At 38.7% G+C, this 16,993-nt stretch overlaps 2 protein-coding genes across 2 annotated transcripts; one reads left to right on the forward strand and one right to left on the reverse strand.

Moving 5' to 3' along the window:
• Positions 1 to 1,466: 1,466 nt before the first annotated feature.
• LOC122081974 lies at positions 1,467 to 11,854 on the reverse strand. The gene is made up of 3 exons (XM_042649424.1): positions 10,769 to 11,854; positions 10,495 to 10,646; positions 1,467 to 1,972 (listed from the first exon to the last, which is right to left on the reverse strand). The coding sequence occupies exons 1-3, from the start codon at positions 11,702 to 11,704 to the stop codon at positions 1,723 to 1,725; spliced, it is 1,338 nt and encodes a 445-aa protein (XP_042505358.1). The 5' UTR covers positions 11,705 to 11,854; the 3' UTR covers positions 1,467 to 1,722.
• A 94-nt stretch (positions 11,855 to 11,948) lies between these two features.
• LOC122081975 (serine/threonine-protein kinase Aurora-3-like) lies at positions 11,949 to 14,237 on the forward strand. The gene is made up of 6 exons (XM_042649426.1): positions 11,949 to 12,218; positions 12,320 to 12,562; positions 12,662 to 12,757; positions 13,184 to 13,398; positions 13,539 to 13,611; positions 13,686 to 14,237. Exons 1-6 carry the CDS (start codon positions 12,039 to 12,041, stop codon positions 13,785 to 13,787), a joined length of 909 nt encoding a protein of 302 aa, XP_042505360.1. The 5' UTR covers positions 11,949 to 12,038; the 3' UTR covers positions 13,788 to 14,237.
• The last annotated feature ends 2,756 nt before the right edge of the window (positions 14,238 to 16,993 follow it).

Genomic DNA, 16,993 nt, shown 5'->3' on the forward strand with positions numbered 1-16,993 from the left:
CACTTGGATGGGTCACTCAGGTGGGTGCACCCACCTGTCCTACCCACCTGAGAGCCAAAACTTGGGATTTTGACCAAGTTCGGACCTCGGCGCGAACCCCACCCCAAGCATACGATGTAGCATACGTATATACCTTAAAATACGGATATAATACCTGTTTTATCCGTACATAGCCTTATGGTAGGTGCACGTACACGGTTTGGGCACTCCCGTCTCTTCTGGCACTGGCTCGGACTTGTCGGGCCAGCCGGTGTTTAAGGTCACCCGTGCCATCATAGCCCATAAGGAACCTGCTCTAATTTCCTCTGGCTCGGTTCCTGCATGGTTAAACCGGTTCAACCGCTTAATCAAACCGGGTTTAAAAAAAGTAGGGTATTACACAAACATTCCCATTTCATTGCATGAGACTTTTTAAAAGTGGAATCTTCCAAGGACAAAAATAGAAGAAAATGCCAATGAGGCCTTAATAATGGAGTCTAGAGGGATAGAACTGAGAGTATCTACCATAATAATCCATGGGATTAGAAAGGGCTTACAGGGATGTTAGAAAGATGTGGAAGATGGGAGAAAAGACAATGAAGCATTAATAATTAAGGAAGGCCCCCTCACCAAATTCATATTTATTTCAAAACATAATCATCTAAAGAGACTAGGTCTTTTTTCTTGAGCAGTTTAAATCATTCATTGATGCATGACTAGAGGTTAGGATGAGGATAGACCATTCCATTATTGTCACCGACATAACCACCCCCACTGGAAAGTGGTTAGTGTAGATGATTCAAATGAGATCATCGATCTCTCAATTCAATTGAAGACATTTCAATTATATCCGGTTCATGTGTGGGAAAGAAAGCGATAGCCAGAGCTATTTTCCTTCTAATCTTCTCTCTGGATAAGATTTCTGAAAAGTTGGCATCCACTTGCACTTGTTTTGTAGTCGTAGGAGGATCCTAGAAATAGCAGATCTCAAATTTCTTCAAATACCATATTATTATTTGAGGAAAGATCTGAGTCACTTATGCACGGACTGATGTATTGGTATTGGCTGTATTGATCTCAACTGATACTGATACTGATATTATATCGGTTGGGTCAGACCATTTTATCCTTACAAATACTTTTTTTTTTTAATCATCTTACAAATCATTGATTCGGCCACTCCAATACTGATACCTCAAAACTTGCTCGAGTTCATCCCATTTTAATTATACAACATCAATCTTCCTCCTCACTCCCTCTTTGAAGACTGCTTTACTTTCTTAGCCAGTACAATTAAACTTGTCTTTCATGTGACAAATCAAACAATTTTTTTTTTGTTGTGGAGCTACTCTGTATAATGCTTAGAATTGGGGAAAAAAAATTAATTTAAATTAAAGTTTAAAGCTGAAAGTTTTAGACTGTGTAATCTGCTATAAAAGTTATGGGAGAAGTGATCTGGTCCTGGCTAGGGGTGTCAACTCTCTATAGGCAAAACAAACTGTTCATAGAAAATTTAGTTGGAAATGAAAGCCAATGTAAAATACATGGTGTACACACAAACAGATGGTATGGAACCTATAGGAAAGCAAAAGTTGAATAAATGCCATTACGTAGGCAAATGGAATCAGAAATACAGTTTCGACTATTTAAAGGGAATGTTACCAGAGTCCCTGCATATAGCTTCTTCTATGACATTGACCTCGGTTAGAAATTGTGCTGGTCTTCCAGATGGAAATCAACTCTTCATAGAAAGCCTTCAACCCCACGGCCTGATCTTACTTCCCTATATATGGTAAGTGCTTCTTCCATGACTTTGGCTTGCCTTAGCAACTCTGCTCTCTTCTTTCCAGAGGGATGAGTGGAGAGATAATTACTCAAACCAGACTCACCTGTTAGCTTACCCAAATTCTCATAAACTTTGGGTGCCACTCGGGGGTCATATCCAGCAGAAGCAATCAATAATAGCCCAATGTAATCTGCTTCCATCTCCATCCTAGTAAAAGTGTCAGCAAAATTAAAGATCCATAACAGATTAACATAACCAAATGATCCTGTCCACCATCAAATAGCTCATAAACTGGGATAAAAATGGGATGACAACAAAGAGAATTAGAAGGTGATGAGATTGTAGTTTTTCCTTAAATTTGAAGTTTCCATTAAGGATCCTGACTCTCACAGGGCTGAGAGAGATTTTCAAAAATCAGGGGGAACCACAGTTTCCTAACATGAGATCTCCAAGTTGCAATTGTTCAATACTTGGCCATTGTAAGTCATGCATTAATTCATTCATTTGGAAGAGAAGCATGAAATGACATAATGAACAATTTTAGAAGGTACTAATTACAATTTGCATGTCACAAAAAAAAATGTATCCTTCGTGAACTCTCCTCAGTTATGTCTCCATTACAACTTCTAGGAAATTGAATGTATTTGGCAAGTTGAAGTCAAGGCCATTAAAAAAAAAAAATTTCAAACAGTTCAAAATTAGCATAAGACTGAAATTTCAAAAATAGGACCACGTGATCTATTCAGTTGATTGCTAGGGTGCTAACAATTACCTCTCAAGGAGACTAAACAAGGCAATGAACCTACTCATTTGAGTAGAAACCTGAGCCAATTAAGCTCACAATTCTGATACTTGCACAAGTGGGTTTAGCTTACTAGAAGCTCTCAGCCCATTTAGTGCATCATACAGGTATGACCCAATATGTTTGCTGGGTTTAGGTGAGCCAAGCATGAGCTCAGCAACTGAGGCATATCTTCAGACTCATCCCAGGTCTAGAGTGATAAGCATGCGCTGAACTGGGCAAAGCCTGGCCCAGCTCAGCCTGTCCACTACATTAAGAGAGGCAAATTTACCACTAATGGCACCTCCTTATATTGACCAATTATAACCTTTGTTCCCTTTATTTCTTAAGCCCAAAGGTTAGTTGATCTGGTCCAGATTTTGATAATCACAATCACCAAAATGGACACCCCCCCACCCAAAAGCGTTTTTCTCTTTTTAAGCATCACCAATGGATTCCACCCCTCCTTTTCCTTTCGATAAATCACAAGAAGATTTATTGATAAACTCATAAAGGGCCTCTAGCACCCAAGAGAATAAACAATAATAACACAGGTGATGGACTGCAATAAAATCTCCAAGGTTGTTGCATTAGGAGTATTCCAGCCTAAGCTTCCAGGCAAAGAAATGTTTCATTCTATAATAGCATTAGAATCTTCATCAAGACTCGCAAAGAAGAGCATCAATATCAGAGCAATAATTTCCGTATTGAGAAGAGACTAAAACAGCATAAGCCCTCGAATGGAATGAAATCTGACCTAACACAAATTTGGTCCAATTCTGATCCTGTCAAAAAAAAATTCCAGGGATTTGACAAACACCATTGTTTTTTTATATGGTTTCTGTTTATTTTGACTAAAATCACTGAAATGGTTCCCATTTTGGCCACCAGTTAGATTTAAAATATTTTCCACTACATCACCTAAATATTGACTGAAATTTGAAACAGTGCCTGGTACAACTAAAAGTTACTCTCCTCTTTAATGCCTAAATCCGTAACTAGACACTTTAATAAGAATAATCCCTACTCCTGAAAGTGGCATGATACCAGATCCATGAAACTTCAGAGTTGTCTTCTAGATTTTGTCTAGGGCATCCCTAGAAATAACTAATAAATGCAAAACATCTACAAAAAGGAGGAAGGCTAAGATGGAGAGGACAAAAAAGGTTATTTTTAAGGTGGATACAAGAAGAATGAAGTCACTTCTTGTGCCTCAATTGAAGCATGGTGCAAGTATTAACCTTTGGTGAGAAACCTCTCAACCGTGAAAGTCATAGACCAAAACCTCTGCATTCCATCTTGTTAAGTGTGTACAGTGAGAGGGAGTTATAGTCATTGTTAAGTTGTGTGTTAGAGCAATTTGATGTTGAGTTTACTTCAGTTATTGTTATTTACTCACAATTGTAATTTGACTCTTAAAAGGTTTCATAATATTATATATTCTTTGAAGACCACGATAGGAACAATTCTTCTTCCTATCACGGCTCAGGATTTTCTTCCCCTCTTTCTCTATCAATCTCTGTCTCTCTTTTCTCCTTCTTTCTCTTCTCTTCCTCCTCTCATGTAGGTACTGATTATCAGTGGATGGTATCATAGGAGGAGGTGTATACCTCCTGGATATGTTGCTCCGCACAGGGGGGGGGGGGGGGGGGGGACACAACCTTGAACCAATCCAAATCCAGACGAAGATGAACCAGGTCCATATTTGAATATTTAGTCTAGTAGGATTTTAGGAACTTTTATTTCTCTGGGAATATTATGTAATCTTTTATTTTAAGTATGATACGTAGGACCTGTGGGCTTAGAGAGTCTATTATCTTGTTTCCTTTTAGGATCTTTTTATTTCCTATTTATATGCTTGTAACCAACGTATTGGACAGATAAGAGAAAGAATGAATTGAGATTGGTTTTGCTTTTGGTTTTGGTGAAGAGCCTACAAGCTACTGTGCGTGCAAACTTCCTTCTCCCCCCCCCCTCTCTTCTTGTGCAGTTCCTCTCTCTCTCTCCCCTACAACTTTGAGACTCATATCAGGGTTTCTTCCCAGTCCTTATTGGCCCTCCCTCAGTTTGTCATCTTCACAAGGCTATTTATGGGTTGAAACACTCCCTTCGTACTTCGTTGGACAAATTCAGTAAGGTCATTGGTGATTATGGGTTCAAGCAATACTATTTTGATCCTTTTGTATTTGTTTGTCAACACAGGTCCAAGGTGGTTATTTTGGTAGCGTATGTGGATGACATCATTATATCTGGTAATGACTCTTCTGGAATTAAGGATGTCAAGGTGTATTTGCATCAACATTTTCCAACGAAATATTTGGGAATGCTCAGATATTTCTTGGCTATTAAAGTTATTCATAGTACAAAGGGAGTTGGTCTATCTCAGAGGAAGTATGTGCTTGATCTTTTGTAACGTTTGTCTAAGACTAGGATGTTGGGCTCCAAGCCTATGGATCCTCATATGAAGCTTGAAGCGCATGATGACAAAGAATTTGCAAATAAACATTTGTGCAAGTGACATGTTGAAAAACTTATTTATCTAACAGTTACTCGACCTGATATTTCATTTGTTGTGGGTGTTATTAGTCAGCCCATGGAAACTCCTAAACAAGCCCACTGGGATGTTGCTTGTTGCATTGGGGTATCTTAAAGGTGCTCCCAGGAAAGGTGTAGTTTATCGCGTCATGGTTATACTGATATTATAAGTTACTCTGATGGTGACTGGGCTGGTGCTAATGGTAATCGTAGATCTACTACTGGGTACTACTGTACATTTATTAATAGAAATCCTGTTACTTGGAGCAGTAAGAAGCAGACTACAATGGCCCTTCGAATGTAGAGGTTGAATACAGAGTAATGGCACATACAACCATTGAAATGATGTGGTTGAGCTTGAAATCTCTCACTCAGGAGTTGGGATTAATTGCTAAATCTATGGAGATGTATTGTGATAATCAAGCTGCGATTTATATTGCCAGCAATCCGGTTTTCCATGAGAACAGAAAAAGCATATTAGGAGTTGGTATTCTAAGTTGCTAAACCTAGTATCTCTTTCTCCTTTTGGCAATGCATTTTTTTTATTCACCCCAAAAAACAATTGTAAGAGAGTAAGCTACAGAAAAGTATATTGTACAGACAATTAACATCATTCTACAAAATAGACCCCTACTCCCTCCAAAGCCGATTGGTTTATGTCATCAATATCCTTATACGTGAAATCCAATCAAAAGCAGGGAGCCAGTTGTAAAGCTTTCCCTGCTTCAATTTCATCAACAAAAGACCTGGCCACTAACTACCAAGCTTTGCTTTAACATGAGGGTACTAGCAGATGAAATTTCTCATATTATACAAGTTATAATCTATAGAGGATATGAAAAGCATTTAGCAACATGAAACTTCTTCTCAAGTTGGAACTCCCACATAAGATTGCAGAGTTTTCATCTTAAACCTTTTATCTATTGTCGCAATAATTAGATAACATCAATTTTCACTAGCCCAATTATGACTTCCTAAAAGCTACATTCAAAATCAGATGAAATTCTCACTTAATAGTACTTAGAAGATTGGTTTCCAGAAGGCCACCTGTACTTCTTTGCTAGAGAGAACCCCATTCTACCCAGCAGGGAGGGCATGTCAAATCTAGACATATCAACAGATGAAGTGACCTCTGAATTGGCCAAATCTAGTGCTTTGTCGGCATCAGCTCCACACCTTCCGTTTGTGGCATCTCATCCCAAATGAGGAACTGTTGATTTTTTACTTTATCAGTAATAGGAATTAATGATCAACCCCATTCTTTTGTTTTACAATGAGACAGAGACCTACTAGATGGAAGTTTTCCATATTGGAAAACTACGAAACTGTAAAACTCATCGAATGCACTACCTTATGTGACATTTCTAAGAAAGAAGGTACACCCAAACTTCTTTGGACGTCATCCATGACATGTTTGCTCTATGTTATATGTACAAACTTATATAATCTGATAATATTGGTATGTTAAACAAGGTATGAGTTCTGGAGCTCCCAGTTTACCACATTTTAGAAGTATCTTAGGTTCTCCTGACCTTATCTCGAACTCATCCCCTGCAACCAAGGAATTTTTCTTACCATGGATTTCCTACTCTTCCAAAGCTCCTCTTCAGTTACAGTGGCATCACATTAAAAGTTTGCAAGATATTAAAGCTCTAAGTGTAAATTTTAATTGGTCTAACAAAAATACTTCCAAGATTCAACGTGGAATTCAGGGTGTCAATCAGCCTAAGCCTCAGATCTCTATCAAGTGATGGATTCCTAATCACCAACAATTGTTGACCAGGCAACCAAAGTAACCAGGATCACACGGCAGGATAATAAACCAGAAATAAGAGAATCTCTCTAGGTCACAACAGGTCAGTCTGATGAGGATATAACTCTGGTCAAATGTACCTGATTGGGTGGAGAACGCATACTCAAAATTAGATGTGAAGTTATGGGACTGTTACAGAATAGCAAGTTTCTAAAACAAGACTTAGAAAGTCAGGAAACAGCATATAAACAGAGATTATTGGTCTCAGTCAATAATAGTTCCAGAAATCATAAAAGGAGTCCTGCAAAACCAGATTAGAAGCAGAGACATAGAAGTTACTAAATCGGGAATGGTGGCTGGAAAACAGCAACTAAGGTCCTCTAACCCAGTAGCACCACGAGCAGTAAATGGAATGGAAGTATGTGATTCAAATAACAGGACAGGAGGGTCAGATGTAATTGGTAGAAACAAGGTGAGAAAGAAGTTAAGAAAGCAAAATAGAAAACAAAAAGAAGAATATGTTGGTGTCCCACTAACTAGGAGATGGCCTCTCATCAATCTCCACTTTGGGATCTCACCATGGTTTGCTGATTCTCACAGCACGGGCGTCTCTCACACTCACACTCACACACATGCAAAAAGAATTCAAGGAGTTGTTGTCAAAATCATGGGACAGTGGGAGGCTACGAACTGCCTCCTCTATTTATAAATTGCCTATTTACAGAAAATAGAAACTCCCCTTTGCTAATGGAGAAAATTACAAAATAGTAGCTAAATAGAACTTACAAAAGGAGATAGACACTCAAAATATACACATAATATTCTTAATGACTAAAAAACAGAAAATAAATACATAATCCCATATAGGACTCCCTAATATTTGGGCTTATGCCTTATAGAATTGGCCCATTATAAAAGTAGACCAAAAAAATATAAATCTCATGGCCCATACAACCCATTGGACACTCAAAATTGCACATATTAGTCCATTCTTGGTCTAGTTTGACGGTCTGGTTTGATGCTGGCTTTCTTGTTGTCTTCTAAACTATATCATCGAGGTTTAAGATTTTGGTTTTGACTAGGATTTTGACCCAGTCAAAACCGAAATATACCATAAAAATGACCAAAATGTCAACCAAAATATGGTCCATTTCAGTGAGAGAGAGAGAGAGGGGAAAAAAAAACTAAAACATTTTGACAAGTGTTGAAACCAAAACATCTCGTCACAATTTTGGTATTTCAACTGAAATCTCAAACTATGATCTCTATTGGTCTAATGAAAATACCTTCAAGATTTAATATGAGATTGAAGGCATCAATCAGGTATGCCTCATAGATCTCTGCCCACCAGGTACTAGGGTACCTACAAATCTTATCTAAGCAGCACCCACTTCTCTGATTTAATATATTAATTCTTAAGGAAAATTTGAAGAGAACAAATTTCATACTATTGGGTTCCTCACGTCAAAGGAGTGTGCAAGGGTTTTCTCCCCTGTTGTTGCCGTAAGAGTGTGATATCCTCTTGTCTTGGTGCCGCGAGCATGAGCGGAGAGAATCACAGAGAGGGTGCTCTGTGAGAGAGATGTAGAGATGTGGGAGGAGCACAAAGAATGCTCTAAGGCACTCAATAGTGGCGTGAGTGTGTTCTCTCTGTCAAGAGAAGAAGGAAATGTGCTATGATTCTTCCTATGTTACTCACGTCATTATTGAGATGAGAGTATTAGGCTCTTGTGAATCCACTTTATAAGGTCAGAATTATCATTCATGTTATCCAAGAAGAGTTTTTTCTTGGTTTTTGTAACCCTCTAGCATTGTCTAGAAAAGACTTTAATTCCCATTATTGTAGTGAAAATTTTTCTAGGCAATGACGTTGTGGCTTTTCTCATTCACCTTTGAAGGGTTTTCCACGTTAAATATTGGAGTGTTCTTTTGTGGTTGGCTTGATTTGATTTATTTGCATTACTATCTTTGTAAATACTTGGTTGTTGCGAATCCCCATTAATTATACACAAATGAGAAATAAGATATTTTTCCCAATAAATGCTTTGACGGGTTCTCCTCACAAGGACACTATCTACTAGATGACATCACCTACACATAATAGTGATGCACAATTTGAGGCGGCTATAGCTTAAGCCGTTTTGCGTCTTTATTTCTTCTCTTAGGGATTCTCACGGAAGCCAAACATTGTGTTTGGATGTACTTTTACTTTCTCACTTTATTTCTTTATAAAAGGAAAGACCGAGGAGTGTGTGGAAGATATTGATCACCTCTTCTTTGTTTGCCCCCTCTACTCTTCTATTTGAAACTGGGTGCTTGCAAAGCCATAGGATTCTTCCTTTTCAAAGAGAATGGATTTGGGTTGACATGTCATTTTTCGGCTCATCTATCCATGATATTGGGTAAACTTGCCTTTGTTGCCACCATCAATCAGATTTGAATGGAATGTAACATTAGGTAGTGGTCCTCCAATTCCATATCGTTCCAACAGATCTGGGACTCTTATCTCCTTTGACATCAAGAGCAAGCTATCTTATGTCTCCTTCAGTTGTACTAACTCCGCAAGGAACATGCATTTTGTTGTGTCTTAGGGATTTCCTCTCTTCTTCTTGAGGTATGGGTTTATTTTGTTTATTGTGTTTCCTGTATTTTATTTTTTTTCTTCTTCCTCCAGTTTTTCCTCTCCTTTGGTAATGAATTATTTATTCACCACCAAAAAAAAAAAACTAGAGAGGGGTGAGTGGGTGAACGAATCCTCCTTTGTTCCGGGGGATGATTAAATCCTCCTCTCATCATTGTGAATGGAGAGAAAAAGAGAGAGAAGCTCTCATATACAAAGAGCCAAGCTCGAGAGATGTGACACAAAGAGTGCTCTGTGGGACGTACAGAGAATGTGGCGTGCACAGAGAGAGTGGTGTTCACAAAATAGTGCACACACTAAGGGTGGTACACGCACAAGAGTGTTTCTTGTATGTGGGTAATGGTGTGACAGTGTTCTATCTGCCAAGAGAAGAAGGAAGGGTGTGTAGTTCTTCTGGTATTGTCGCGTTAGGTATTAAGGTGAGAATATTGTGCTCTTGTGAATCCACCTTGTATGGTGAGAATTATCTTATCATTTAAGAGGGATTTTTCTCTTAATGGTCATAACCCTTTAGCATTACCAAGAGAAGACTTGTGTTATCATTAGTGATTACACTGGAAGTTTTATCTGTACTAGATCTCATGATTTTTCCCTTTCACCTTGAGAAGAGTTCTCATGTTAAAAATTGGTGCATTTTTGTATGCTTGATTTGATTTATCTGAACTGTTTATCTCCATTGACTTGCACACAATAGGGTTTGTTTTTCCTGACAACACAATAATGAAAAGACAATACCACCAAAGCAGGTTGAAATGCATACTACATCTTATCGGAGGTAAGCCAAATTATATTGCCATCTAAGTTTATCTAGGATGTCCTTTTTTTATTTTTAATATTTCCACTTTCTTTCAGTCATAATGAAAATGCAAATGATGGCCAAACAACCAGTTGATATGTAGGATGCTATTGTGAATTCTCCAGTGAGAAATCCATATTGACAAGTTCTGAATAAATATTCAACAAGGACCCAAGCACCAGAAAAAGTAGAAATTTCATTTGTAGCTTAAAATAATTGATACCTCCGTGAGAAAGGAAGCCTTAGAAGAAGGTGCGACATTGTATTAACAAGATCGGGCATGGAAACAAATAGTAAGAGAATCAGCTGTAGGATGGCAAACCACAGGTTCTTTGTGATCCCCTCTGCAGCATGTCGAGCCACAGCATGCCCAACCTGATTGAAGAAGAATGGGAGAGAATATAAAGCTCAGAGTTATCTCCTAGTCACATTGAACTGATTGCAAAGATCCAATTTCTGCAAAAGATACAAGGATTGTCACAATACTAGAATTATACCTCATGCCCAATTATAGTAGCTATCTCTGCATCAGACTTGAAATGGCCAAGCAACCCGGTGAAAACAACAATCTTCCCACCTGGAAGGCAGAAGGCATTCACAACAGGCTCATTCACCAAAAGCACCTCCCAATTCAATCCTTCCAAATGATCCGTTGCAGTTTGTGAACCCCGCTCATGACCCTTCTTCCGGCACTTTTCGACCCAATTGTCATCAAGAATCTCATCCTCACGGTTCCAACCTTCTTCAAACTTCCCCTCTGCACCACCACGCAATGCCATCAAAGTATCTTGGGTGTTACCTTCGGACATCCCACTGGTTTCCGATGCATACCCGGGATCGCTCCACACACGTTCATGGCTTAACCCTCTTTGCAGAGCTTCAATTATGTCCTTCGCTATCAACCTCACCCGAACACTCTCAGGGTGTATAGCAGGAAGAATCTTTCCCTTGAAAGAAGCTTTCAACTGCTGAAACTGAGCTTCTCCAATCTGTCTCTCAACCCTCTTTGGCAAAAGCACGAAATGATTGCGTTTTGTATAGGGAATTGTCTCCAAATTCCCAAAGTAAACAGTAATCAGCACACCCGAACCAACAAGAACAACAACGAGCATGGTCCGAGGGTTCTGGAACCATCGCTTAGGGCCTCTAGGTCTGAAATGCTGAACCCGATACCGATCCACGTAGTAGAATCTCTTCCCACCGCCAAGAAAGGGAAGTTGATGACTCTGTCTCCCTCCAATTTGAAGACTTGTTCTCGAAGAAATCAAACCAGAAACGCCAAAAGTCCTAGCGTTCCCCGTACCAGAAATCGAAAAATGAGGTTGGCGCTTCAATCCCTGGCTTGCCTCTCCAATCGGAGCTGTAGTTACGATTCTCGAAGCAAAGCCCCGGAAGGCATCAACAGCAAGCTTACCTTTCCTGTAAGAACCCATGATCTTGGTTACAGTATGCCTCAACTGTAACTAACCTCCATTAACTCATCCACTATCCTATTCGGAGAAGAGTCGAGACCCAAATTCGAAAAAGAAAAATTTTGATGATGAGGAAGGGGAAGAACCGGAGGGGTCAGCTCTACCTCTTTCATTAATAGAGAACTTGAAGCAGCCGGTACCGGTGCAGAAAGATCTCTCGGGAAACCTATTGAGAAGTCGGCGAAAGCTAACAACCGGCTGAGGCGGTAGTTTTTAGAATTACCCCTTATAGCCGGTCAAACGCGGGACCGATTTGAATTCGAAACTGGACGGTCCTCTCCCTCCTCTTTTGTTTATGAGTTCCACTTCCATACTACACTCCCAAACAAGAAAAATGGTTTCCCAAACTCAGGAACCCAATCGGAGGAAGGAAGAAGAACAGTCTTCCAGAAAATGGTCTCTGCAAGATTTTGACATTGGAAAGCCTCTTGGAAAAGGAAAGTTTGGGAGAGTCTACCTTGCCAGAGAGAAAAAGGTAACTTCAATTTAGTTTTCCGAAAATTCAAAAATGAATTCCAATTTCAATTCTCACAGCTCTACTTAAGTTTCGTGTGTTCGATCCTTCTGTTTCTATAGAGCAAATACATGGTAGCATTGAAGGTGATATTCAAAGAACAGATTGAGAAGTATGGTCTTCATAACCAGTTGCGACGGGAAATGGAGATACAGAGTAGCCTCAGTCACCCCAATGTTCTCCGTCTCTTTGGTTGGTTTCATGACGGCCAACGCATATTCTTGATTCTCGAGTACGCCCATAGGGGGGAGCTTTACAGAGAGCTTAGGAAGTCTGGGCATCTCTCTGAAGAGCAAGCAGCCACTGTAATAATTGTTCCCTTTTCAGATTTCTGTGGTTCTTTTTCTGATCGTTTCTATTGTTATTTTTTTAGGGTTTACTATTATCTTCATTTTTCGATGCAGTACTTTGCAAGCCTCACCCGAGCATTGGCCTACTGCCACAATCAGTATGTTATTCACCGGGACATCAAGCCAGAGAACTTATTGCTCGATTTTGAGGTGCACTACAGAGATACACTTTAAATTCATTTTTGGTAGTTCACATAAAGTAGCTCTTCATGTCACGAAGATAACAAAAATTAAGAGGGCAAAATGGCAGCATATATGGTTAGATTCCACTAATTGCAACTCTGTGAGGTACATTCTAATTATATGAAAAACAGTGTTATCCTTTAACCCTCCTGCCCAAATTAACTAAATGCTAGGAAACTTTGGAATCAAGTTATTTCTTAAAATGAATTTGAACCCAACTACACTCTATCGGGGTTGGACTTCGTCAACTATGGAAATAGACATTTATAAGAACAGGATTACCATAAAATGTTACAGTTTGCTTAATGTCTGACCCTGAACTCCTAAAAAATAACAGATTGACTAGATTTTATGGGCTCATCTAAGGAACACAACCAAATTCTATATATGCAGGGTCGACTGAAAATTGCCGACTTCGGATGGTCTGTGCAGTCCAGAAGCAAAAGGCACACCATGTGTGGAACTTTGGACTATCTAGCTCCAGAAATGGTAGAAAACAGAGCCCATGATTATGCTGTTGATAACTGGACTTTGGGTGTTCTCTGCTATGAGTTCCTTCTTGGGGTCCCTCCATTTGAGGCTGAGAGTCAGACCGACACATTCAAAAGGTAAGAGAAATGTTCAATTTGTTGCTTACTGATGTTCTATCTGGTTATATAGTTCCTTGGTTAGGTGGGGGTGGTTCATTACTTTACCAGAGAGAGAGAGAGAGAGGTCGCTTACTAATGAACCATTGGTTTGCACTCAGGATAATGAAGGTTGACTTGAGTTTCCCTCCCACTTCGCATGTGTCTGCAGAAGCAAAAAATCTCATCAATCTTGTAAGTTTATTCATAAGCAACTTCATTTAAGTTTTAAGTGATTCTTGACAATCATATATGTGGAAAATGTGCAGCTTCTTGTGAAGGACTCTACAAAAAGGCTTTCACTACAGAAGATCATGAAGCATCCTTGGATCATCAAGAATGCCAACCCAACTGGTACTTGCATGGATTAGTGAATCTCATAATGTCACCTAAAGATGTCAATTCTCTGGTTTTTGGTTGTCCTGATGGTTGGGAGCAGTTGGATTAAATGGTACAACAAGACCCATCAAGTACAAAGAGAAGTGGTTACTGACTTTTTGGCTGCCATAATCCAAGTTGCCCATTTGGGACTCGTATTCCATGTATTGGTCCTTCTTGGTGCTGACACTATTTTCCTCGACCTAAATCCTTTATTAGGTCCTTTCCGTAGTTCTATCATGTAATTTCTCACCTTGTAAATCTTGCTCCCATTTGTAGTATAGTTCTCTATCCCTAAAACATCATTCTTAGTCTAACCTCAACTATTTTGTGTCAGCTGCATGATCCTAGTTTCCTATCCTATAAAGGGCTATATCTTCAAATATAGAGTGTGTCTACAAATTATTCTCATTTAACTCATTCAAAGTATTTTTCAGGCTTAACATTGTCTTTTTAAAGCATCCAAAGTGTAACAAAGCCTCATGCTCATCAATCATCACTGGCCCTGTTTGCCTTTATTCCACTTTGCAAGCAAGGTTCAGAGAAAGCTGGCTCCAAACTGAAATATTTAGCAAAATTTCGAAACCCTGCTAAGTTTTGGCTGCCACTTTCAAGGTCCAAATGGCAAAATTAGGTCCCCAAAACTTATGGGAATTCTTATTTAGGTCCTCTAACATAGTGGAACTCTTAGATTAAAAAAGGGGAGGGGGGTGGGGAAAGCACTCAACATGGTAGTTTTGCTTTGGACCTTAAGTTGGTAGTGTACATTGTACAGTATAATATATACAAAATTTAGTATTAGAACACATATAATCCAATTAAAACAACTAAATATGCATTAGGAATAAATAAACATAAAAGTAGAAATATTTCATAATTATCAAATATTATACTTGGTTCATTACAAATACATGGAAGTGATTTGGCAAAAAAAAAATCAGAAAAACTTAAGATTTTTTAGGAAGTTTTCCTCTTTGGAGTTGAAGCTAACAAAATGATACCAAATCTTGAAACAAACTGAAATTTTGATCGAAACCATGCATTTTATACAAAGAGATTTGTCCGAAACGATACCAGAAACCGAAACATGGTTGAAATTTTGCTGAAAGCCTGAAACTGTGAAATTTCGACTGAAACTTAGTAAGACTCAAGTATCACACCTGGTTTCGTTTTGACCTTTGTTGAAACCGAAATTTTTTGCTTTTCTCCTTTATGGTCCTCAATATCTTTCTAGAGGTTAGTTGAGATGGATTGCATAAGATGCAGCTTCCGAACTAAAAATTTCAGCTATCAAGAAAGAAGATGTCCATTGTAAGATGTTGAAATGGATGAGTACCAAGACTAGGAAGAATAACTTGAAACAACTGTATCTGATTGAACTTGGGGGAAAAGATGAGCAAAGTCCGAGATGATTTGGTCATGTAGCTTAAGGCCCAATGGGGGTGTGTGCCAGCAGGAAACAATTTGTTGTAACTTAAAGTTTCTTAGTGGACAATGTAAGGCCAGAAAGGATCTTTGTTGAAGTATGGATACTCAAAAATATTTGCTATGACAGAAGATATATTTAGCCAAACAAATACAAGGACAAGACATTGAGTTGTTTTTCTAGTTACTAGATTTTTGTCTTTCAATGCAATACACTTATTCAGTAAAGAATACAAGATTTGGTTAGATGATGAAAGGCTACCATGATAAAAAATTGTAGAAGTTGCTTGGTTATTGGCCTTAGCAACCTTTTAATTTAGGAATGAACTCTTCATTGAGACCTGCAGTTCTCTGTCTAATAATTCTGCTTGTTTGGAGGTCAATTTTGAAGTTCTTTGAATCAGCAAGGTGCTCAATTCTGCACGGCATTTTTTCTCCATTTACAGAAAGCTTTTAGAATACTTGTTTAATTGTTTTCCCGTGAACAAACCAAGAAGCAACCGATCATGCAGCATTCTGTATCAAATCATACTAAAGCATTGTGCACAGGTATTTTCAGTTCCTAGGAGTCTATACCAGGTTGGATAAGATAAAAGTTCTCTAATGACCAATGATTGTGACAATTTGCAGTCATGGATGAAAGATTTCGACTTTGTTTTCCTAGCTTGACCCTCTATGTAACCTTTGACCATGACAAAGCCATGTCAACTATGGATGAGAAGATCCATGTCAGTGTATGTGTTCTTTTGATGGATCAAGTCAATTCATGCAAGAATGAAATCCAGACAGTTAGCATTTTGGCGGACAGATGGTAATAATTTTACTCACAAGCCAAAGTGGAGTAATTGGTTGGACAATTAGAGCATTTTATAGTTGTGGGTTAAGAGATCATGTCCCATTATTCTCTGAACTTTGTCACCCTATTTCATACATTCACATACCTACTTAGAAAGTGTTTGCGGTAGGACACAATCTCCCTGCCGCACCTCTTTAGATTTTATGATAATAAGTTTCACCTGACTGGCTTGACAAGGTTCGGTCATACGCAAGAAATTTATGCAACTAAATCAATTGTGTTATTGGTTAATGTGAAGACCTTCTGGGGATAAGTGAAGAAATACTGGTATCAGTTTCGGTGTTGGTTGAGACACTGAAAATGAAGGCATTTTTTCTTGGCTCCATTCATTGATTTGCTCTGGGAAATTGATTCAACATATTCCAACACCTGAAATACAACAATTGAAGTGCCAATATCAGTGAAGGGCTGATATTCTCAAGTTATGTAATGGAAAAAAATCTTCCCCTTCATTGCCAGAAGACAATTGCAAGAATCAAGATGAAACTCCATGCATAGCCCTTAACATGCACCCAGAACAGCAGGGATTGAAAGTAAATTCCCAACTGCCAACTCCATCCTCCATTACCCTGAACCCAGGTAAAGGGATGTCAGTATGGCTTTCGCCCTTTCAGAAACCTAGCTTTGTACATATTGACAATGTGAGGTTAAAACTGTAGATAAAACTTGAGTTTTTAGGATACCATATCACTCTCCAATCTTCAGCCATGAAAGTGAGGATGAAAGCAAGGGAAAAGGCATGCTAGTTACTCTCTTTGACTTTTATCAATTACATTTTTGGGTACATAACCTTTTTAACCCTTCAGAAAGAAGATGATGACCAACTTTTATTGCACTTCCTTTCATCAGTCCACAATACATTTGCATACTAATCAGAGTTTGGCATACAAGGTGTGAAGCCAGTTCAACCAAGTTGAT

The sequence above is a fragment of the Macadamia integrifolia genome, chromosome 6 (assembly GCF_013358625.1).
Source record: "Macadamia integrifolia cultivar HAES 741 chromosome 6, SCU_Mint_v3, whole genome shotgun sequence".
Taxonomy (NCBI): domain Eukaryota; kingdom Viridiplantae; phylum Streptophyta; class Magnoliopsida; order Proteales; family Proteaceae; genus Macadamia; species Macadamia integrifolia.